The following is a 25,134-nucleotide window of genomic DNA, read 5'->3' on the forward strand; positions in this document are numbered from 1 at the left end:
ATCATTTCCAGGTTATTGACAAGAGGCCCGAGGAGCCATTGCAGCTGATGAGGTACAGGCAAACACCTAAAAACTTCCTACTTCTGGTAACACACATCCATTGTTCATGCCTGTACTACACATGACCAAATGACTGCTATTACTCATGTCAGAGAATGCCATGAAGCGCTGAACACAGAACTGAATCTCAGGCCTTTCTGTTCTTTTACCAAGAGGACTTGTTTTCACACGCAGAGCAGAAACACACATTCCTAAGCAACAGATCTACCAACAGTACATTAAATAGAAGGGCTTAAGAGCACTATCTATGATACAAAGTCTCCCCTCTCAATGCTTCCAACAAATGGGCAAGGTGACTTGGTGCTTCTTGGTGGAAAATGTATCAGCCTTTTGGCCACCTTCTTCTGTCATAAAGGAATAAAAGACAGTTTTTAGCACTCTTTCATACTTCCTTCCTTACCTGCATGTAAACATGGGTTATTAACTAATGATACTACTAATGATGGCTCCTCTGTACTTGACCATCACTAATTAGAATGTTAGGAAACAGGAATCAGGTAGAGTAGGAAAGGTGAATGATCGATGAAATGGGAGAAAGGATCAAGTATGGACGAGTCACCAGAACATTTCTATAAGCTAAATGTCATCACACAGTTAATAAAAGTACAGCTGCACAAGACGAATCATCAGAACTTCATGCCGTGAAATCCCCAACTCCAAGGGACAGGCAGCACATTCAGCAGGAAGCAAAGCAGACTTTGGGAACGACTTCAGAGACAGAGGCTGGACAGATGAGATCTTGGCAAAAAATCAAGAACACAAAAGAGGAGGTTAAAAAGGAATGTCAAGCATTAAATAGAAAGATCTAGAAGTTAACACCATAGAGCTTACAACTGAAATGAGTATCTTACATAAGGAAGAGACATCACTGGAACAGGAACAGAAGAGAGTAGAAGATACAGCCTACAGAAAAACACCTCCACGCCATCGGAAAGTATCAACAAAAAGGGCACATACATCAAGTAAATAAAACAGAAGAGACAGCACTGAGTGCCAAGGGTGGCAGACAGAGCAGAACATAGAAAACAAGAAGCACGTCTGGGATTAAGCCACAAACAAACCACCTGTGACCTCTGAGCAGTTCAGTGACCTCAAACATCAGAACGAAGATTGGAGATCAGTGAAAGTGTGGGTGGACACGAACTCGAGACAATATAAAAATACACCACTAAATATTTTGAAAGAACTGAGAACAGGATGTAGGACTGCAGTTAAAGGGCAGCTTATGCTGTGAAGAACACATTCTAATTACGTTTCTGAAACAAGACTGTATTTCCAATGAAAAGAAAAGGAATAGAAGTAGTTCATACAAAATAGAGGTAGAACTTAAGGGGGGGGTTACAACAGCAGCAAATGTAAGCAAGTCAAGGGGAAAGGATGGTGGCATTTAGCAGCAGAAAGTAGGTAGGAGACTTCTAAATCTTAAGAAGGATTGCAGTGAAGAGTTAGAGCTATTTTTAAGCCCATTGGTTTGATGCATAGCTACCACAGTTATTCAACATCAGCCTACTCTGACATTCTAAGGAAGCAGTGAATTTTCAAAACGCATTGTATTAAATTCCTAAAGGAGAAACTGTAATGTATTTATAACTCACTTTTACCTTTTTATCCCTGCCATCTGGAAACAGTTATGGCTGTTAAAAACTACTGCTACCAGGAGAAAAGAGCAGGGAAAACAAAACAGAAAAAAAAGCAGGTTTTATACAGCCTCCTCCATACCAGCAAGTCAATGCAAATTGGGAATGATTTGCTACCAGCACTTAGCCTTCACCTGAGAGAGCTTATTTTAGGATTGAGTGGCAAGCTGTAGCTGTAGAACACAAGAATAAGGGGAAAATAGAAAACTGTGGCTCGTTCCCATTTGCAGTTATAAAGTTTAAACTTCAAATTACTAAGCAAAAAAAAAAAAAAAGTTAAAAACAAAACTTTACCACCAGATTAATCGTTCATTTGTTGTGTCAGCCTTTCACCTCATACTTTCAATGTTATACCAGCTAAAAGCAGTGTGGTATGGAGCCCATGTCTAGGAAAGTCTAAAACATCACATCTGACATTTAATTGTTGTTAGGATGATCCTTCTGCCCTTATTCTGTCCCAAGTAAACCCATTTTACCACACACATATTAAAAGCAAACTGATACATTATAGAGATTCTGTATGTGAACCGCATGCAGTTAAAGAAAACCTCACATTACCAACAGAGCTGAGAAAGAACACAGCCCTAACATCCCAACCACCTCACTGTCAGGACTCTTAAGAGAGCAAACTCAATGATGTTCATTCACATATAGCACGAGAGCTTTTCTTAGTTTGGCATCCACATCCTGTTACTATTACAAACTCCAACATCATACATACGTGCACCTCCTGCTACCCCTGAAGCTAAAGAAAGGCTGATCCTGCCTCAATACCAGGATTTCATACCATGGCTGTTCGACTCCCTTTTTCCCCTGTCCTCATCAGTTACTTCAAGTAACTAGGTGCACTAGATTCAACCCTAAGCACTTTTCATCCAAGAGCAATTTTAAATAAAAAATGTGCATGTTATTAAACTTACTATTTTAACATCCAAGTCAAAGCTATCATCCCACCTGAATAAGTACCAAAAAAACAGTTATCACAGAGAGGAAAAGGAAATTGCATTTTAAAAACAGATTCCGCAAGCTAGATTAGCTCTGGCAACACTGAAAAAACCTTATCAGTTACTTCCTCCTTCCTTATTGTAGTCAAACTATTTGCATGAAACTTCTAAATGAAGTTCATACGGGCAGTAAGCCAGCCAAATCATCAAGGTGAAAAGAAAACAGCTCATCTGCATTACAGTTGATTCTTGGCATTAGCTTTACACGTGTGGACAGATTGGTCTTGAACATCATAGAATGACTTGGGTTGGAAGGGACCTCAAGGATCTTCAAGTTCAAACCCCTGTCACAAGCAGGGTTGCCAGCTGCTAGATCAAGTCGCCCAGGGGCCCATCCAACCTGGCCTCACATGGTTTCACACCACGTGTCTCAGCTACTGACACCAAGGAACCACAAAGCCCAATATCATGTTTTAATAACGCTGATAGCTACACCAAATCAGGACTGCTATCAGGTTAGCAAGGGCATTTGACACAAAGCTGTCACTTCATGGCCATCTTGTTCTGTGTGGGGACAGTGCACAGCACAGCACCATCCTGGCCATCACAGATACTATCAGCACCACCGTTTGTTCATAATGCCGGCGTATTCTTAAAAGGCTTTTACTCCAACATCATTCATACACCAAAACCAGGGCTAAGACATGACTAAAAGCTCAGTACTGGGCCACTGTTACGCTCTTATTTCCTTCTGAACAACCTTTCTTTCTTTGTTAGCACAAGCACCTGTACAATTCCTTCTCTGAAATCCCATTCTTGGCCCAGCCCAGCACTTTCTAGTCCTTAAAGTCAAGCTTCTTTCAGTGAGTCTGCCTACGCTTCCACAGTCCCCATAACCGTATCTCAGCGCTCCATTACTATTACACACAGACAACCTTCCTCAGATAGCGAACTATTATCATGCTAATAAAATGGTCTGAGGAATGAGAAGCACCGGAGGCCTGATCTTTAGAAGCTTTTAATGCCCTGTTTAAATTAATGGTAACCAGAGGCACTCAGGTTCAGATGAGGTTAAGGTGTTACATGATTCCCACACACTGCGTGTCTCATCGCTAAGTCTCTTAAGTCTCAAATCATTGCCTTGACTGCAAAATCAACGTGCCCAACACAGAGCTCTGTGGGGGCAATGAGGGCCCCGCAGCTCCCCCCGCCCACACGCGGGCAGCCTGAGGGGCGCGGCGCTGCCCGTGCTGACAGGAGGGCTCCCGCCGAGCGAGGCCGCCCTGCAAGCAGCTGTCCCTCACGCAGGAAACGCAACCCGCGGGGCCAGGAGAGCCTTCCCTACGGGAGGCAGTCAGAAAAAAAAGGGGCGATGGGAGAAGGAAAGGCCCTCATCAGGGAGGAAAGGCCCGCTGCCCCCGTCCCAACAGCCCTTCCCTCAGGGGCTCTTCAGAGAACAAGAAGCCCTAGCCCGCTCTCCAGCTGCGAGTGCGGGGCTGCCCACCGAGATACAACTAAGGAAGGAAGGAGAAGAACCCCCTCGAGCGCTCCCTCCTGCACGCTGAGGAACGCGATGAGAGGTGAGGGCGGACCCTTCCTCCATCTTAGGGTCAGACACCAACTTACCCGCCGGACGCCTCGGCGCGCTGCTATTGGCGCGCTCCGCTGCCGCCTCATCACATGGAGGGGGACAAACCCACCTCCTCGCCCCGCCGTTGCCGGCGCGCAGCCGTTGAGGGGGTGTGGCGGAATGGCGTTTGTGCATGCGCCGGAGGAGTCGTGGCGGGGCGGGAGGGGAGAGGCGGTTCCGGGAGCGCGGGAAGCGGGGGGGAGGATGGGGTGCGCACGCGCCGTCAGCAGGAGAGGGGGGAGGCGCTGGGACCGGCACCGCCCCGCCCCGCAGGAAACGGCGCCGCCCGGGCCCCGCTCCGCGAGAGGGCGGGGAGGGGCAGTCGGGGCGGGAGGGACACCGAGGCGAGCCGAGCGCCGTCTTCTTCCGCGCCGTCACTCCGGGACACCGCGGGCCTTTCGCTCCGCTCCGCGCCGGGCCAGCAGCGGGCAGCCCTCTTCCCATCCTCCTCGCCCCGCGAGGCGGCGGCGGTCGCTCGGCCCCTCTTCTCACGCTCGGTGCCGGGTGCCCAGCCCGGCACTTGTTGCCGACGCGATGGGCACCGGGATCCCGGCCGTTGCCGCTCAGTAGGTGCTGAGCGCGGCCCTCTCCCGGCGCCTCGGCTCGGCTCGGCTTATCCCCCGGAGCGACTGTGAGGGCAGCGCCCGCGGCGCCAGGCGGCCCCGGCTGCGAGCGGCCCGGCCGGGAAAGGCGCGCTGAGGGACCCCGCCGGCTGCCCCCCACCGCCGCCTGCAGGCCGGCCCCGCGGCGGGAGGAAAGATGTCTTTCTTTAACTTTCGGAAGATCTTCAAGCTGGGCGGCGAGAAGAAGAAGAAGCAGTACGAGCACGTCAAGAGGGACCTGAACCCGGAGGAGTTCTGGGAGATCATAGGAGAGCTGGGCGATGGGGCTTTCGGTAAAGTGTTCAAGGTAAGGGCGAGCTGGGAGCTGAGCGGCGCTGCGGGACGGAGCGGCGGCTGCCGCCCGGCTGACGGCGGGGATGCGCTGAGTTCCCGCAGGTGCGCGCCGCGCCCGGCCCGGCTGAGGGTGGCGGGGCGGGCCGGGCCTTCCGCGGCGCCCGGCGACTAAAGATAGCAAAGGCCCCGTGAGGTCATCGTCCCGTCCCGCTGCACCCCGCCCTCCACGAGTCGTGCGCTTCTCTCGTGGTTTGCTGTTTTGGTCCCGCGTGCCGGATGGCTTCGGGTCGGCTGAAGGGTTCCCAAGCGTGAAGTTGGTGTTTTGGTTTTTTTTTTGTTTCCTACGTTTCTGTACGGGATGAAGGCTGTGGAAGTGGCTTGTGTCCCTGTGCATTGCTTATAGGGCCAAGCTCATGTTGCTGTTAATAGGCCTTCTCCTATCTTGTTCCTTATGGAATAGAGTTAAAAGGTCGTGTTACCCCGGTGTCCTTATGTGGCAGAATTTCTGCATTTCCTTACTGCTTTTTTCCTTTGTTTCATCATTAAAGGGGTATTTCCAAGGTTTGTCATGTGGGATTTCTCCAACCAGGCAGTGTATAATGAAAATAGATTCGGTGCTGCAAGTGTTTGGTGCGACCAAAGCTTTCAGACAAACCTGCAGCTAATTATTCTCTCTGAATGGGCACTGCTGCTCCACATGGGGTTTAGAGATAGCGTAGGGTAAGTGTTGTGGAGGGCGAGCCTGAGAGAGCCAGGGGGCTGACAGTGATTGAGACCCCAGAGCAGGTTCTCAAGACTGGGAGAATAGCATGAGCGTACAGCACTTGCAATGTTTCTGAAGGCTAATTTGGTCAGGAAACATTTATTTTTAGAGTACTGTACTTGAGAGCCCATGAAATCTGCGTACAGAGCTAGCACTCAGAAAACTTGTGCTATTTTTTGTGTATCTGTTTTAAGGTTTATTGTGTCGTTGTGTTACCTGTCTGTAAGTTTGGGCAAAAGTCTGTTGGCACTGAGAATTCAGAATGCTGGGTGGTTTTTCCCCCCTAGGAGTTTCTGTCCATATTGCATATTAAGAGCATCCAGTTTATTTTGATGCCTGTGTAAGGCAGAGTCTGCGTGTCAGCGTGGAAGATCAAAGATTTCTTTACTAAAATGACTGGGAAAGAAGGCTGAAGCTGCTATATCACAAAGCTCAGTGACTTTAAAAGCATAACGTTGTCTCTAAGAGCATTTGCAGAGCACTCGAGTTTTTCTTGATACTTCACACAGAGTTTTGATTCTCTTTCTGTCCCCATTATGCTCTGCCCTATAGAGACGACTGGGGGAGCCTCAGAGAAGCCGCACTGTGTTCTCCCCCACCCCCACATGCATTTCCTCTCCCCTCCCCACCCCTCCTCTCTGGGTGTTTGTAGGCCTATCAGTCTGGGTACCCGGCTGTGGGTGAAGGTGTCTGAGCAAGAGAGAGCTTTTGCGTTCCAGTGCACTTTGTGCACCACAGAATTGTCAACTGGGGGACTTACAGCTGCCTGTGAAATGACGCAGTGTTAAGTGGTCATCTTGAATTTTTTGAAATTAAACCCTCTTTTTAAATTGTGATAGTAAGAATTACTCATGTGGTTACATAGCTGAACTTGGTGAATGCAGCACTTGCAAATGCTGACAGGTATGAGTACTCCTACAAAATGTTCCCCTTCAGAAAAAGAGTCCTCCTGCATTCGTTTTGCTTCCATCCAGTGTGAGGACAAAGCATTGCAGGCAGGCACTAACTGTACTTGTTTTCCTGCATCTGGGCATGCTTGGTGAGGGACTGTTTCGAAAGCAAGGGTGTGTTATGGTGTTCTTTCTTGGATATACACCTCTGTTGAGAAACTGCTCTCATAACCTGTTTGATGCCTTTTCAAATCTTGGAATCAAAACTGTTTGCCGGAACAGAGCTGTGAACTTGGAAAGACTTTGTGCTTAAATAATACATACCTTTAACAAAAAGGTAATGCCAGTGTGAGTCGCATCTGACGAAAGTAAATCCCTTTGTGTATTATGAAGAATGGAAACATTCACTAAAACGTGCCTCATGAATGTAGCTCAGTAGCTTAATCATCTCCATTTCCCATTCCTGTAAGTGGTTAATCGGTTAAGAATGACTTCTGCCAAAAAATGGTGGGAGCACTTTTAGCTGCAGCCCAGTGAGAGGAGGTGTGGTCCAGGAGGCCGCTCTGTAGTCATCAGCCAACCAACCAGTGACTGGGTCCTGGATATCGGAAGAGACTTCAGCACGCTGCTGCCTCTCTCCTTCCTTTAGAAGTATAATCAGGTTTAGCTATTTGGCAGAGAGTTTTTGTTCTTGTTACTCCTGAACAGGAAAATGAATGGAGAGCAGTCTGTCCGTTGGTACAGAGAGGTGTGCTGCGTTCCTTGGTGTTACTCTGTAGATGGGATTTGCAGAGATGGAGACATCTTTGCAATTAAGATCGTAGAAGTGACTGTGTGATTATCCTTGTCCTCAGTGTTTAGGCACATACACAATAAAATATATCCTCTGATAGATGAGGCTTTGTGTGCATTAGATTCTTAATAAGACATAGGTTGCATGGCATGTTTTATCCTAGAAAAGTACTTGGTTTAGCTGTGAAGCCGGCTTTGGGTTGGAAGTATCAAATATTTAAATAAAAACTCAGAACCAACTTTGAAGTTACCCCGACACTCTCCTGAAGCCTGCCTGATTGTAGTGTTGACATTAGACACGCTGTGCCTTGTGAGAATGGGGTTGTATGCATAAGCCTTAAAGGGCATTGAAGACCTGTGTGATTTATTTCCTTTTTCCCTATCAAGTATGATGATTGTGCTGACTTCTTAATAGCTAAATTACAAGAAGAGCTTATTTCTTCTGTACTCATTTTGTGAGGCTTGCTTAGCTCTTGCAACTCATGCATTTGTGTTCACCAGCTTCTCAGAGATACTTAGAAATACTGTTACTTACTCCAAAGCCTTTCAACTCTCATTGCATGCCCCTCTTGTGATCAGAGGGGCCACCTCACTGCAGGCTGCCAATGGCAAAGGCTCACTGCAACACAGCACAGCATCTGGCCCTTCTCAGTTTCTTCAGAGGCTTCCAGGCTGTTTTCTTTTTTGGTCTCAGTTAATGAATAATAGGGTATTTCTCATCCTTCATTTTCTGTGCTTTTACAGCTCTTCAGTATGAGGTGATGGCCCTTAATAAAGAGAATTTGGAGGTTTCTGATAATGGACTTCTTTGTCTCTTTTTTAAGTCACATTGTGAATTATTTAGAATTCTTGAATGGACTTCTGGGGTTCTGACAGCCACTGGAGAAGCAGAGATTTCAGTTTGTATTGGGAGTTACGTATCTATCAAACAACTCCTTTTTCTTAAGGATTAGAACATTTGATTTGATAAAGTTGGGGAAGGGGGTGGTAGGTTTAGGCTTCTAATGTTCAAATTAACTGTAATCAGCTTGCTGTAGAAATGAGTTACATTATTATACCATGTTACATTACCGTGCTTTATATTGGCCTGTATGTATCAGATACCAGTTCAGTGTGCATAGTAAAGATTGCTTTAAGGTGCATCAGTGTAAGTAACTGTTGAACTGCAGTTGTTCCAAGCAGCTATGTGAAGTCTCATTGGTTTTAAGCTGCTCTCTCCCTGGACAGAAGTTCCTGTTCTGATGGTTCAAAGAGCAGCCCTTTAAAATGCCCAGTGTGCTCTGCAGCTTCCTTGCTGAAGCTCCTGGCTGAGAATCTTTATCATACACTCACACATAGCTAATTAAAATGGAGCTGTCTTCCTGAGTTAACGTTCCAAGTAAAACAAAATGCTTGGACTGCATTTCAGTGAGATCTGCCAGCAGGTTTTTTTGGTGCTATGAGCGCTGTGCACCCCAATGTAAGAGTGCTCGCACTGCAGACAGACTCGGTTGTGTTTAGTTGGTGTGAGCTCTGAGCCCTTCTCTGAAGATACTCCTCCAAGAAATCTGTGGTCTTTTAGCTGTCATTATGATAATTATGGGTACCATCTGTACAAATACACTGATTTCAGGTCTTCTGCAGGAACACAGTGGCAGAGTATACGACAGTACACAATATAAGATACAAAGTACCCATGTGTTTATAGGGAAAATACATAGTATAGATAAACATTTTGATGGGCATTCTTAGGTTTTTATGGGAGGGCTCTTCTTACTTGTCTGATTTTGAATTGCATTCACACTAATTGTTTTGAGTTTGAATATTCTGCCCATTTAATCTCACATTTATTATCCTGAACGTTGGATGCTGGGAGCATCGTGTGTGCCAGGTTCAGACAGGAGTTAGGGAAGTCAGATATCTGTATTTCGTCTGAAGTTACTGAGGCAGATCCTCCGGCTCTCAGCCGTTAACCAGCGCTCGGTTAAGAGCTGCCTCTGCTTCCTCTTTTGGCTGCAGCTGAAATGTTTGGAAGCTGGTAGCTATAATCAGGATGAACAGCATGACCAAATGAATTACCTTCTGAAAATTACAGCTACATTAAGTATTCCTATATGCTGTACCTGCAAAACCAGCCAATACAAACTCAGCTATGGCTAATGAAAGAAGTTTTGATAATTCTGTTTCCTTGAAAAGAAATAAACCAATGATATAGGTTCATTTAAGTTAAGCTTTTGTTTCTGCATTTAAAACAATCATGCTATGATTAAATATATGACTTTGTGGGAGCTTGTTTTTTGCCTTACCATCTTCTGCAGCACCCAGAAATATACAGCTTTTTGAACCATGGTTTAATAAATGTGGACCGATTTGGCTGCCTCCTTTAAGCAGCCTTAACTCCTTTTAATGCTTAAAAAATGAGCTGATGAGTGCTGGCTGCTTACAAGTACTTCTTGTCTACACCATAACTTAATTTCTCACATTCCAAAATATCTCAATTAGTCTGGCCTGAAAGCAAAATGAGGGCAGAGCAAGGAGAAGTTATATTTTCTAATCTCAGTGACCTTAGAGGCGTGTTTATCTAAACCATTGCTACAGCTGGATATTGCTGCTTGAAGTTATCTTTATGTTAGTAACGTATTGTGCTGTTTACTCGGGTGGATATTTCTAACACGTGTAACTTGACACTCATAAGAGCAGATTCTACTGATTACCTAATATGTGAGATGAAGCACTGGGCTTTTCTTCATCTGCTCTTACCTTTTGGTTAATGTGGTGTCATTAGCAGCACTGCAAGCTGATTGTTTAGAACTGTAGAGCTGTTGGAACTCTCACGAGCGTTCTCGTGTTAAAGATGCAGTTCCACATGGAAGGGCATTGCTTGAGTTGGTCTGAAATTCTGCATGGTCAGAGTTAATGCTGTTTCAGGAACCTGAGGCTTTGTGTGTGACTGCAGTAAGGCTGAAGGTGGAAAGAGTAAGAAGGTGGAAATGTCCTACATTATATTCTTATACATAAGAATGAATCAGCTGTGAACTTCCACCCATCTTGATTAAAGTTGTTTGCTATACGTTGGTTCCAATCTATTTTCATTCATGACTGGCACTGTGAGTTGACCTCTGATTTAACTGGAGCAGTAAAATAGTTCAGTTGTCCTCCAGAGACGTGAATTAATAATGTTCCCTTAAATGCCACGTTGCTTTGTTTCTTTATAGAGGCATTAGTAGATGGAGGAGAGAAAGGAAGAGAGCTACTATACTCTCAAGAGAGTAATGCAAATGATGATAGCGTTCGATTTTCAAATACTTAGTCCATATAAAATAGAGCTGAAGCTTTACTTAAAGTTAGCTGAGATCAGTCAGTGCCGTGAGTGCAACCTGGGTGGTTTGGGACTGCTGTGTATGGTGCAGATGGGAGACAGATACGGGGCTGTCCGCAGAAGGTGGGTGGCTGCAGCACTGCTCAGAGGTACCCTTCCTGCACTCCGCGTGCTGTGCCTGCTGCTCCGCTGCGTTATCTGCGCTTCCACGCGATTGCACGCTGAGCTTGTTGGAGATAGCAGATAAGGAAAAGGCAAAACTACCGCTTAAATGCTGGCATTGTCGCTATCACTGAGCTTTCTGAGGAAATGGGGAGTGTAAGAGTTATCTGTGGGCTGTAAGTCAGGCAGTGTTCTTGTTTGGAGTGGATATTTGCATGTAAATACTCTGAAGAAATAAGAAGGAAGCATCCCACATGTTAAGTGCCTCACTTTTTGGACATCTTATAGTAACTTGGCTTGGAACCGACATCCCAATACTTAACTTATGAGTAATGTGTCGTCTGCCTGTTGCACTGGGAGTTAAAGCTGCAGGCAGGTTTGTGGGGAGCAACGTAAATCACTCGTGGTCACTGCTTAGTAATGCAGTCATCTTTTCCAAGGTGTGAGCGCAGTTCTATAAACTGTTTAAAATTCCAACTAAATAGGAAATGCTTTTTTTTTTAAATTTAAACTATGTTTATAAAAGTTGATATATTTTCCGTGCCATTTGATACTTTGTATTTCTTAGCTGGCTATTTGTGTGCTTGTCTTATTGCCTGGCCCTAAGACTGTCTTTGGATTTCAGGCTTAAGCTAAAGGTGATTCTTTAAGCTTGGGGAAAGAATTTTTCATGTCTTCATGTCTGAGTCCTGTGTTGTCTAATTAAATAATTCTGATTCAGGAGCTGAAAAACCTGGGACACTGTTTGTTTAACGGCTCTTTGGACAAATTGGTTTAACCTTCTCGGCTTAGTCTTGGGCAGGGAAGTGTCCTGCAGTGGTGCAGCCCTGCGAGCACTGATGTGTGCCACTGCTGCAGAGCAGGAGGAGCTCATGACTTTCTTCTGGTGCTCACCCAGACTCTGAATTTGACTACCTCATAAACAGTACTTAAGGAATGATGTCCTCAGTTGGTATTTAGGATTGCCACAGTTCCTCATTTGGGTTTGTTGTTATTGTGAAACAAACAAACAAAAAGATCCCATAAATTTAAATGATTTGAAAAGCATCCTAGAAGTAATATTCGTACAAGTCTGAAATTGTGAAATAGTGTGCAGTTCTCCTTGGATACGCCTAAACTGGAGAAGATGAAAAGATCTGCGAGGTATCAAAGTTGGTTCTCTCAAAAGTTTTCTTGCAGTTCTGTTCATTTCTGACATTGGCTGTGACAGTTCCCCCCAGTATGTGCAGGAAATGATAGGAAGCAGAAGGAACCTCTGTTTTTCTGCTCTTCTGCCCCCACAATCTTCCAAACTTGTGAGTCTGGAGAAGGGCTGGCCCAGCAACTTGTCTGAGTAGCAATGCAGAAATGCAGCAGTTTCAAAACGCATAAAGTCATCAATGGATTTATTTTCCTCCAAACCTCTGATATCTCTGGGTGTCTTTCTGTGCTCTGTAACAGCACTTCTGTTTTAGGATAAACTGAAGAAACCAGAATAAATACGAGTCTTTGGTGTGAGCACTGTGTGTTATAAGGTCTCAGGTTGTATTTCCACTCCATCTTCTAATGTGGTCTGACGTGGAAGCAGAATAGCTTTTGCCATCCACATTAGTATTCAAGTTGCAGGATGGTGCCCGGTGAGTGTGAATTATATACAGCCTGTAAGTACGCTCATATGGTTAAATGACTTTAATGAATCTGGGTACAAAATCTTGCTTTGCTGTATGTAGATGCTCATCATACATCTGAGACATGTGCTTGGTACCAATACAACATTTGCTTTGCTCTCCTGCATGATGGGTAGCAGCTTTGGAGCTGTTTACCAGTTCATCCTAATTACTACCAGTATTGAATGCAGCTGTGAGTGGTCCTTACGTGTTTCACAGACTGTGACCCATGTTTTGAGAATCTTGTAAGATTACAGACATAGCTCTCCTTTAATGACAGCTGCATTGCTGTAGAAGAGGCAGCATGTAATTAAGTCCTCTGGTTTGTGATCTTGAATGCATTGAGACCTCAGTGACTGAAGTGTAATTTGTGAAATTTTTGTGGTCTTTGCTTCTTTGTGCTCCCCCCAATAACCTTTAATTATATTCAGATTATAAACTTCGTTGCCAATGCCACAGTGTCACCTCTTCTGCCTATAGTTTTACTTTACAGTAACTGCCAAATTACTCACTTTCAAGGCTGGTGCTGTCTCTACCTTTGATACTGATCAGATTGTTCCCGTTCTCAGTGCTTAGTGATGGAAGAGCCACGAGATCTGCAGTTAGACCACAAACCTGGCTGGGTTAGCTAGGGAAGAAGAAAGGATGAATAAAATTTTAGCATTTGTCTCCAAGCCATGATAAAAGTGGGGATTTTTATCTGCCTCTAATTCACGTTTAATGGCTTTATAATGTGATTACAGCTTGGAATGCTTAAAATAAATTTTTAACTGCCAAATACATTTCAGATCTGTTATGTGGAAACGCTTTTTTTTTCCACTCAGAAATGGAGAAGTGTCTCTTCATAGTTGCAGATCCAGCACTTGGAGAGTACGTTTGAATGCTGACAGGCACTAAGAGTTGACTACAGGTAATGCTGAATAAAATCTGGTAGGCTGCCTTCAGCTGCTCCTCGGTGCTATTGATACTTCAGCAGCAGCCCAGGGCTTTACAGCAAAGGCTTCTTCTTCAGTGACACTTTGAATTTTCTGCTGAATATACACTATGCTTTTTAATTCTATTTAATGCTTGGGTAAATATTGCGTTTGGTTTTAGGAGGGCACTTCTTTTTACAGCACTTCTAAATGTAAATGCAACCTACAGTGTTAGTTACAATACTTCTTCAATTTCACTTTTCTGGATGAAGACTGCATTGCAATATTCTGTGGGACTGCGTATTTTTGTATGGGGAGGGTAATGTAAAACAGCTGAGTGTGAATGGCCAGGAGAAAGACGCAAGCTTTTTCCCCTTTATAGCCCTATGTTTGCATTTCTGAGCCACTTTTTGTTTGCTTTAATTACCCACAGCCTAGAGAAATAAATTGCTCAAGAACAGCTTGGTGCTGGAGCCAAGCCAAAGAAGCATTAGAAGCTTTAAGGAAGCATTTCTACCTGAAACATCCCATTACAACACTGTTAATTTTTACTGACTTTCTATGGGAAGGAAAGTGAAAAAGTAGAATTGTGCCATAATAGCTAAACAGATTTCTTGATTAGCATTTAGAATTTGCTAAATCTCTCCTTAGTACAGATAACTTGAGTGACTTTTCCCTTCAGTAGGGGGTCCTGAGTTACTCCTGCTGTTGTTTCACAAAATCTTTGTATGTGCAATGGATGGAGACCAGGCAAAATAAAGGGGCAGTAGTATTCTTTATAAAGATTATTTTCTGGAGTTGGGTTAATGCAGTAGTTTAAAATGAGAAGGTGAACTGAGGCTGGAATTGGAACTGTGCGCTCTGCTATGGGTTGGCAGAACCACTGCCCTAGAACTGAAGCTGTGCATCAGAATGGTTTTAGTGGGTGTGACAGCAGTAGTGAATTGCCCTGTGCCAGAATCATTCCTGAATCCATCTAGCTTGGTAATGCATCACACAAAGGCTTGTCTTTCCTTTTTTGATATCCTAATTGAACAGCATTTTATACGTAGGATTTGCTTGTTTAAGGAAGATTTTAAGGAGCTGAGCCTCGTCCTTCAAAATAGTTGGTCATAACCGTGATTTAGAAGGCTGTTCTGAGGGAAGCTGCACTGGAATTTATCCTTTCTCGTGTAGGCAGTGGTCCTCTAAACACAGATAATTTCTGTTGCAAATCCAAGGCTTTCCTCCAGCAGTCGTCTGGATTTCACTGTATAGAAGATGACTTTTCACTTGCATTTCAAAGCAGTACTTTAGCAGAGAGTTAATACTTTGTAATGAGGAGGTAAAACCTCTTCGACAAGAATGAGCATGTTGCACTAAATTCTCATCTCCTTCAGTTCACATGCTGCCTTTTTCATTTTGTTAAGCTTGATCATGTTCCTGTCCCACCTTTAGCTTTTTTGTGCGAACTGAAGAGGCCCAACGTTTTTAGTGTGTATTCTAAGACCAGCTACTTGACCCCTTAGGAGTTGCCATTATCATTCTCTCTTCCTTCTCTCATTATCTTAGTTGCTTGACTTCATGGATACCAGGGTTCTTGCAGTTCAGCACTCGGGTGCAGTGTGCTGCTGTCAGTGCTGGGCGGTCATGTGTCAGAGCAGCGGGCTGCACTACTGCGAATACCGGGCCTCAGATCATCTCTGGGAAGTGTGGTTGGATCCCTAAAGCAAATGCGTTATTGTGGAAACACAGATGAATGGTACTCCTAGAGTTCAGCCCAAATTGGCTTCTGTTTGTGCAGCCCTTCCAAATAGTTTTTTACCACTAGTGAAAATGCACAGAGGTTAGAAGTGACCCAAAAGAAGCAGTCTGCTATTTTTCCACTTCTTTGGTGTGGGAAGTCTGAAGGCTTAATCAAGAATGCTGCCAAATGTATTGTATGGATCAGGAGAGCCGGGTTACCTGAAAATGCCTCCTTTGCTGTAGCAAGAGCTTTAAGTCTGTCTTTAATAGCAAACTTAGATGTACTGCTTAGCTTCGTGACCCTGGGAGTTGTTCATTTAGCACATTGGGTTTAAAATAAAAACAAAAGCAAAAAAAAAAAAAAACCCAGAAAACTAACAACAAAACCTGGTATTTAGAAGTAAAGTACTAAAATGAGTTGGTGCACAGACATGGCAGGTCCTCTGTTTTAGCAACACGAGTTGTTGATCTTTGACAGTGGTGTTAATTCTTAGGTTTTGTTGTCCTGAAAGGGTCCTTTAGCCTTTGGGCTATTATTCTACAGTATAAAGAAAACTGAGTTTATTCTTAATCTGTATGGTGCTGTGAATAGAGCTTATTTCTGTGAGTGTTAATACAGGTCAAACAATAGAGGTGTTAAATAATTCAAGGTGCTGCAGTGGATCAAGAGAAAATTGCAGAGCATAACTTGAAGCACTTTGGCACTTAGGAACTGGATGTTGAATAGCTGATGACATGAAAACTTTTTAAACTGTCATATTCAACTCTCTTAAGATTCTTTTGAATCTCTGAAAGGCATTAAAACTGTATGGAACTGCAGTAACAAGTGTAACAGCCAATAAAACACTTTGTCAAGGATGCTTTCCAATAGCTTTATCATAAGTACAGAAGTGACCTTGGAGTTTCTGGTTCTTCACTGTGACTGCTTTCCATAAGCATGTATGGCAGCACAACTCACCACAGGCAGTTCTGGCACTGCGTTCCTCTTCTCACCTCCTGTTTGGGGCAGTTCAGTGCTCGCTGACTCTGTGATGGTTTGGGTCAAGGGACTAAGCCCATCTCAAAGCTGATTTTATATGGAGTCCATTCCTGTCTTCTGGCTTGGCTCCCTGAACCTGCCCACGGGGTGGCCAGACAAGGGATGGCATTAATGCAAGGGGAAGAGGACAGGACAGTGGAGGCATTGGCCCAAAAGTTGGAACATGAGAAGCGATGTGCCTCACTACTGCGCTGAGCATGGATGAAGTTCACATGCAGAAGCCAATATGTTGCTTTTGTGGCACTTGAATAGCCCATTTGCAGGGAGTACCAAATGTTTGGATGGCTCTTCCTCATCTCTTGAGCTGTGACACTTGGAGCACAAAATGCTACAGCTGGAACAGCACTAAATCTATGTGAGAGAGCATTTCTTCACTGACTGTCAGAATGTTTCCTGCTGGTTTCGGGAGGTGGAATGTAGTTTGAGGATCACTGACGTAAAAGGCTCACAAGAAAACTACTGCAGATCACAGGCTGTGTAAGGTCTAAAGAGCACACATCATCATACTGCGTTTTGTAGTTAAACTAAATCTGAAATAACCTGTTCCTATTACAGAGCTGAATGATGCTATTTCAATGATTCTTTTGTTGTAAATGGTGATTTACAGCTTTTTTTTTTTAATGACAGCTATCAAAAGCTATCTGACTTCCTTTTCTCTTCAGAAATAGGGGAAACTTCATTGCTAGAAACCCAAGCATGCAGGGAGCAGCTGAATATATGGTTTGAGAGTTTTGCAACAGCCACTGCCAGTATTAGTGTGGTATTGATACAGCCATGTTTCATTTCTTGCTGTGGTCATCAAGCAACTTTTTGCATGTGTGAGCTCTTCAATTGCTTATATAGCCTGTATTTTTTTTTTCCTTCATATCTGAAGTATGCTTTATGTATTCTTCACTTTAGGAAAATGGAGAGGAGGTGTTGGTGCTTCGTCTTGGTTGGTTTCATCTCACCTGTGGCAGTTCAGCTGTGCTCACTGCACTGCAGGATGTGGCTGGCACTGCAGTATCACATTATAAAGTGCCCTTTCCCAAACTGCCCCTATTCCTGACCTGTAAATGCTAATTACAGTTAAGTAATTCTGTTACAGTTCATCATCTTCTTCAACAAATACATAAACTGTTTCAGTTCAGATTCTCAAATGTTTTCTTTCTGCAATCTGAAATGTAGAGCATTTAATTGTGTTCTTTACTTTGACAGCAAATGTTTTTAACTTCATGACTGTACCACATTTTGCTTCTGTGACTGTAGTTTCCGTAGTAACCTATCAGAAGGCCTTTGTTGAAGTGTTCTTAAAGTCCAAAGAGATTGTCATTTGTTCTTTACTTGTGATTTTGTTGACTGGTTCCTTCCTAGCGTAGAAAGAACTCATTTTCTATGCTGAAGTCCCAAAGCAGAAAAATGCATCTGACAAAAACCGCTGCAGTGGGTTGGCAGACACTTCTTGTCATCCCACCTCCGGTCTGGGCAGAGGAGATCCCAATTTCCATCTGTAACCCAACCCAAAGCAATGGGGTAAGGAGGAACTGAGGCCTGACCCAGCTGCCGCATTTAGGTTAATGAATTCTGGGTTAATATGTGTACCTCGGCCAATGTACAGTATGTAGTGAAGCGCTGGTGAACGGTGACAGTGCTACATGAAGCCAGGGCTCTCAGGGGTGTATTTGTTGGCAGGGAGCTACAGAGTTACCGCTTCCAGCTCCAGATGTCTCCCTGGAAAGTAACAATGTCTCTCGGAGCCATATTCTCATTGAAAGTAACCCCATCTCCAGCCAACCGCAGCCTGTGCTCGGGCTGAGGCCAGAAGCAAGAATGTAACGTAGGGACTCCCAGGTAAAGGAGTCGGATTTCTGAAGGCTTGTGCTCAAACAACTCATAACATCGTGGGGAGTAAATGGCAGATGTCACCCATCGGCCCGGTAGTGTACGATTTGTCTGCAAACAGCCACAGTTGCACAGTTGAAGACAGCTTCACTTCTGACTTGTTGGCTGATGTCTTCAGGGCAATTCTAATGAACGCCTAATAATTGTGGTTTGATTAAAATTATTTGACCATACTATTGGAACCTTTATTAATTTGTCATCTGTAATAAAGGTACGCTTATTGCTAAAGATTTAATTTTAAGCTACAGTGACTAAAATAAACCTGTAAATGAATCACTTAAATGTTACGCTTTTCCCACGTCAAGAAGGCTGAACAAATAACTGCAGGATGTCTGTAGCCTGAGGTGAGGATATGTGGGGCTGTGCTTTCCAGGAAGCTGTAGCTCAGTTTGGGGCTGAGATGGGCTGCTGCTGGCTAAGCTTGGAAAACCTCTGCTGGCAACTGCCAGTGGGCTGTGCAGGGGGAAGGCCCTGGCAGAGCAGCTCAGAGCTGCAGGGATAGCGCTTGGTTTGCCACACCTCCCCCTTCTCTATTACTGGAGTTGACTGTTATGCAGCACTGTGTATCTGAATGCTGCGTTTGGAAATGGTTCGTACGGTTATTGTAACTGAATTAAAGAAAGAAATAGCAGTCCTCTGCATTTATGCCTCTGACACCACTGAATGTTTTAGTTCCGAATGTTTTCTCAGTATTACCAGCTGGATTCCTGTGAGCTGTCATGGAGCAACAGAGGGGTCAAAAAGAAAAGTATATGATAAGGCAGCATGCTATCTGTTGCACCTCTGTCTTGACAACGTGTAGGAATTTTTTTTGTTTTGTTTTCTTAAATGGGTGTGATTAAATAAAAGGAGTGCTTCTATAATCAGATACTGTTGCCACTGTGAATGTAAATGTATGTGAAGAACTATTTCAGCTGTTCTGCACCTCTTTCTCAGTTCAGCCCCGGTTGTCTCACAGATCTGCTTAGAAATATTCCTTCCACTTTCAGGGAAGCGAGACATGGACCAAGATGCAAACTCTGCTTAGCTCGTATGTGAAATACCACAGAGCTAATGAAAATACATAGGGGAAATCATGAGGTTAAACATAAAATTATATCGCATACCACTCACAAAAATAACTTCTGGAATCCTCAGAAACCAACTGTGGGGGAAGCAGAAGAACCACAATAAATACAGAGTACAAGGATAATGTTAAAATAATAAAGTTGTCATGGAAACAGCTCCGAAAACAGTATAGCCACAAAGGCAGCACCACCCCACTGCCATAAGTACGCACTGAGCGCTGGGCATGGCACCGTTAGCAGTGCTTGCTGGAAAGAGGGACACTTCTCTCAACACTGCTATTGCAGTATGTTTCCCCTGGCATTAAGCATTTCCTTATCTAAGGAAGCAATGGTATAGCAGGTAGCTACAGCATGCTGTGCAGGCAGTGACGGTTCTCTATCTGGCCATAGTTTAAGGGCACATCGCCTTCCTTGGTGGGTGCTGCCCTTTGTTAGCTCCTCAGCAGCTCTGTAACCATCACCTCAGTGTGTTGGAGTACGTACAGCTGTGCTTGGCTGCCCTTGAATTCCTCGGTGCAAACGTGTCTGTTGAAGCTATGGACCTTGGGTTTTCATTTTATTTCTTCATGCCAGAGACTCAAACGTTGTTCAGTGAAAATGGACGCAAAGTAATGTCGCTTCTTTGCTTTACTTGTCTCATCTTCCTTCATTTGCAGAAGCTGCCATCTCCTTCATTGGCTTAACTTCTGATTTATTATAAAAACAGTGGTTTAATATTGCAGAGCTAGATGGGTTTGCTATTAAATTTGAATTGATGCTTTTAATTAAGTACCTCAAAATTTGATGTTGGAATTAAGGCTTCCTTTTATTTGACTAATGGATTTTAGAGAAAAATCTACTTTTGTTAACCAAGAATGCCTTTCCATGTTTAAAAGGTATTGAACAACTAATGCTGGTCAGTCACACAGGTTTTTAATTTCAAAAAGCACAGACATTGTTAGCTAAGAGTGGGGAATTCATACTAAGGAGCCCAGTGTAGATTCTCCAGTAGGCTCAGCTGCCGCATACACGTTTCTTTGATCAGACTGTTATAATCTGCAATCATGGCAGCTGTTTCTCCCTGATTGGGGTGGTCAGGGAAGCCTGAGATCTGCTGCCTTCTGACAGCTGTAACAATCAGCTCCTGCCTTGTCGCACAAGGGTGCTTTCAGTTCTGATTGCTCAGATCAGACACCCTCAGGACACACACAGGGAGCTGGATGTTATGCAGAACTGTAGCATTTTACACTGAAACCGCTTCTTGCTGGATAGGGATGTGTGTTATCCACTTCCCGGCAACTCTGAGGTGCTGTGAGTGGGACTGTAGTTTTGCCACAAAGAATGACTCAGAGAGGAAGAACTTCTCATCTAGTTGGTCTCGCTGCTTGCAACACATTCCGTGTGGTTATGTGACATCTCAGAGGAGATCAGGCTTAGGGAAGAAAAGTGACAAATAATGTTTTATCTCTCATCTCAGCAGTGACTCCAGCTGACTGAGCAGCAGGTAAAGGACGTACTTCTCTCAGCTGTAAACAGTGGTTTTAATGTTGAGGTGCCTACGTGCTGCATCACAGGCAGGAAGCTGCGCTGTTGGGTAAGGAGCATTTGCTGGTGGTAGGAAACTGAAACGGGTCCTCACAACCAGGGCCAAAACTTTGTGGGGGTCACGTAAAGATGAAAGACGGTTATCTCTGAGCTGTCATCGTGTTAGTGTGGAATGGGGGCTCTGCTCTCCCTGTTGTCCAAGGCTGGGAATATGTAACTGCTTGGCGGGGCGCCCGGACAGTAAACCTGTCTCGTAATATTCTGCTATCAGTCTCTTCACAAAGCTTTTGCATCTGGAACTTGTTTGGATATGTGACACTGTACGGAAATCCAGGAGGAAGGAGGAGGGGTCACCAGTTTCATGCACTCATGGATCCCAGTTCACGTGAAGTGGTTATTCCTTTCTCTGGTACTGACACGTTTCCAACTGTCTCCAATGTTATTGTACAGTAGATGTCATTTCCATTTTAGAGTGAGGGATGTAGGTTCTGAGAAGCAATTTACAAGTTCTGATTTACAAAGCAGTATTTATTCTGTACAACCCTGCTGTCTGTCTTTCTCAAAACAGAGTTCGGAGAAGAAAGAGATTTTTGTGTTCTTTGCCAGCAAGGCTGCCCCTTGCATTGTAATGGTGGAACATACAGCTTGCTGTTCCCCTGTGCATACCGTCTCTCTGTAAGTTAACGTTTGCTGCAGTAGCATTAAATATTTAACCCAAATAGAGGTTTGGGTGGAAGGATTACAATATTTATGTATCGTCCTATGTAACAGTCAATATTATCACTGTCACGTTGTGTTAGTCAGATTTTGAAGAACTGTTATTCCAGTTCAGCTTTCAACCACGTCTGTATATCATCTGAGAGAAAATTTTCTTAGTGCAAAGACAGTCCCTCTGTCTCCTTTCCTTCCCTGTTTCCACATGAGGCAGGATTGAACCATAATCATCAGACAGCAGTTCAGATGCCTCAGCTGAAGCTGAGACTGAAGCCTAAATCCACTGTTATGGAAGTGGAGTCAAAGGAACTTATTTTGAGTGTGCACAACCTCTGAGAAGTGTTAATGATGATTTGATTTAAAATGTGAATGTGCCCAAATGCAAAGTGAGTGTATGCAAATCGAGGCTGCAGCTATGCTAACAGTTTTGCTCCTGCTCTGACCTTTGGGGGACTGTTATGTGACAGAAGAAAAGCTTCAGCCAAAGCCTAGAGGAAACCAACGTGCCCCCACAAGGCTCTGAGTGCTCTTTGTTCCTCTTTGTCTCATGGGCTGTTATCCCAGGAAATGCAATGCCACAGAAGGCCGCTACAATAGAGGCTTCCTCTTAGTTGCCTCATGAGTTTTAGAGGAAAATCTTTCATAGAGAGAACACTTCTCTGTGTTCTTAAGAGATGTTTGAACAGTTAATACTGCTCAACCATGTGGGTTTGGATTTATTTCTCAGTTCCAGAATGCACAATGTTTCTTACAGACTTCTTACAGCCATTCACATAAATTGATGCTCACTGCAGAGCAGTGTGTTTGCGTTGTATGATGGAAACTAATAACATCTTACTCAAAATGAACCTTTAAAATCACAAAACATATGAAGATGTTCTTTATTTTCAGGTGTAACTCGATGTACACTTGAAAAGTTTTGTCTGCCCTCAGAAATTCAGTGGAAATGTGCTGATTTGAAAGCTTATTTCTTTTGAGGAGGGAAAAAAAGGCCTGGATCGAGGCATACGAATTACTCTTGTTACTATTGGAAGTCAGACTGAGAGCATACATTGGTTTTGTTTATAATTAAGATACTCATAAAGATAATCCTACTGTCTCTATCATCGCTTCTGTTTCTTTAATGAGATGCTTTAATAGAGCTACAAGGAGGAAATAGAAATTTCATTCAAAGCAGATTTCTGAGGACTTCGAGCAAAAGGATCCGGGGGAAATCAAAGTACTGCATAAATCTGAGAGGAAAAAAAGGCAGCATGTGCTGGAAATGCAGGCAGCCCCCTGGAGTGGAACTGTGTATTGCTGTGTATTGGTGCTTCTTCCTTTCCATCTGAGGTGAAATTGAATCTGAAAGCAGCAGTATCTCTTAGTGTTAACTGATGTTGAAGTGGAAACATCCTTCAGTTTAAAAAAATACAATGATGGTACAGTTCATGTGCAAATTTGTGTGAAAATGAACATTATGGTCTTCTCCCGTTTCTGTGAAGTATCCTCCTAACAAATCACACAGTACTGCAGAGAGTGCATTGCCATACTTAGTTCCCAAAAAAATAAATGTATAATTGAGATGTTACTGTTTTAGAAGGCACTTTCACAACTTGTTTTCTGGGCACGTGGACCCACCAGGTCTAACTCTGTTGTGATGTGAGACATCTGTGAAAGCTTTTGGGTTTCATTTGTAACGGAGCTCTGAGACGGAAGGTTGGTCTTTCATTCCCGCTATAAAGCATGAAACCAACGCAAATAATTTCTCACAGTATTAAACAGACTTGTTTTTCCCCTTCCCTGTTAGTAGAGTGTGTGTAGGAAAAGTTCTCGGCAGTTTAAGTGTAGCCATAGCGGACTCATCTTGCAATTGTTTTTGCTGTTATGGCTGTTTTATGGAATGCTTTCATAAACATCTGGTTTAGATCTTCTGTTTTGTTTAATTGAGAGAACTCTTCACGGCTGTAGAAGTGTGCCCATCTTCTTTAAAGCTTGAGAAATTCCAAGTTATTCCTTCAAAGAACTTGCAAGAGGAATATTAAGTGTGTATAACTGTGTGCTTGTATAACACACACGTACGTGGTGCTTATTGTGAAGCAATCACAGTAAGGTGTCCTGACAAACTGATAACAGCTTAGCATCTTTTTAACGCAGGTGCTTGGACACAGCCCCTGGCTCGAGAAGAGCATAACCTCCTGTTTTCTGGTAGAAGATGGTTTTTGTGTGGCTTTACAGACAGCTGTGCTGCCACAATGTGGGCAGTGTCAGGAGGGGAGGGTGGAGCTGCCTGATACTCTTTGCCAAGTGTTGGTAAATGGTTATTTGAGGAGTAGTGCAGAACTTCATCCAAGGCATACAAATAGCAATGGCCCTAAGCTACTGACTGCTCCGTGGCTTCAAGAATGCAACTGGAATTGAGTATTGCCATGTCTCTGTCTTACACTGAGTCTCAACCTTGAGAGAAATCGCTGAGCCTTTGTTTTTCTGCTGACATTTATCTACTCTTTATGGTAAAGCTATTCTCTTTTGTGGAAAAGGCAAACTAAAGGTAGAAACACAGCACACACTTATCAAGAGGGATGAGTTTGGGTTTTTTTTTTTTGCTGATGACAACTGTCTGCTGAAATCCATATCTAAATATTTGTTGTGACTTTTTTTTACCAGGCTCAGAACAAAGAAACCAAAGTGCTGGCTGCTGCAAAGGTGATTGATACGAAATCAGAAGAAGAACTTGAAGATTACATGGTAGAGATCGATATTTTGGCATCCTGTGATCATCCTAACATTGTTAAGCTCCTAGATGCCTTCTACTATGAAAACAATCTGTGGGTAGGTATTTTTCTTCTCTAAATACTTGCATTTGTTTCAAAAGGAGACATTGTATATTTTCCTGATCTTCTTGAAATACTACTTATCAATCACATTTCTTCTGGGTTGTCTCTATTGAGATCACTATACAGTTTCGAAACTCATTTATAGATTGTAAGTATGACTTTTAGGAAACTGTCACTGTAAAAATGAGCTACTCTGAGTCAGCGGTTGGAATCTAGAATTGGGAAATGAGCAGTTCATTTTGGTGTATGGGGAGAGTTCTTGGTGCTGATTTGTTACAGCAGGATTCAAATGTTAATTACGTTTGCACAGTTTAGAATGAGACTCAGAGTTGGCAGCTGTGAAATAAATAATAGGCTGAAAAGGTCAGCTTGGGAAGTAGGTATTTTAGATACATACAAGTGGTTTTGTTGGTGCTTCCAGCAAGGAGAGTTCACCAGGACTTCAACGGTTATTATTTTACTGATATTTGCAGATGGAAGCGCAGTGGGCGTACGTGTGACTGTAGCTCAGTTTTCTGCTGTGTCCTATGCACTGACTCACTTGAGCTATGAAAATAATTCTTTTCTTCTGAATGGTTCGATGCAATATTTTAAGTGCTTTGGGGATTATACTAAGAAAGCATGTCTCCTTAAAAGGAGTTTCTAATCCAGAAAGATACCCTAAAAGAAATGTAAGACTCCATGGAATTTTTCTTTTAATTATGCTTTTTCTTTGAAACATGGAAACAATTGAATT

At 43.6% G+C, this 25,134-nt stretch overlaps 2 protein-coding genes across 10 annotated transcripts in view; one reads left to right on the plus strand and one right to left on the minus strand.

The window, feature by feature from the left end:
- The window catches only part of STN1 (STN1, CST complex subunit), a 38,751-nt gene extending 34,009 nt beyond the window's left edge, over positions 1-4,742 (minus strand). For 4 of the 5 annotated variants that reach the window (XM_015288718.4, XM_015288719.4, XM_040702988.2 and 1 more), the window contains exon 1: positions 4,268-4,372. Coding sequence is in view for 1 of the 5 variants with exons in the window: in XM_046943333.1 (XP_046799289.1) it covers positions 4,268-4,715 (448 nt within the window). In the remaining 4 variants the exon portion in view is untranslated. Of the gene's footprint in view, positions 1-4,267 lie in introns of all 5 variants that reach the window. The other variant, XM_046943333.1, reaches the window with a different exon arrangement.
- Positions 4,587-25,134, plus strand: part of SLK (STE20 like kinase) — a 47,221-nt gene continuing 26,673 nt past the window's right edge. For 4 of the 5 annotated variants that reach the window (XM_004942265.5, XM_004942266.5, XM_421743.8 and 1 more), the window contains exons 1-2: positions 4,587-5,180; positions 24,229-24,393. In XM_004942265.5, coding sequence (XP_004942322.1) covers positions 5,031-5,180; positions 24,229-24,393 — 315 coding nt within the window. In that variant the 5' untranslated portion in view covers positions 4,587-5,030. Of the gene's footprint in view, positions 5,181-14,032; positions 14,617-24,228; positions 24,394-25,134 lie in introns of those variants that run through there. The other variant, XM_040702984.2, reaches the window with a different exon arrangement.

This window comes from Gallus gallus, chromosome 6 (genome assembly GCF_016699485.2).
Source record: "Gallus gallus isolate bGalGal1 chromosome 6, bGalGal1.mat.broiler.GRCg7b, whole genome shotgun sequence".
In the NCBI taxonomy this organism is placed as follows: domain Eukaryota; kingdom Metazoa; phylum Chordata; class Aves; order Galliformes; family Phasianidae; genus Gallus; species Gallus gallus.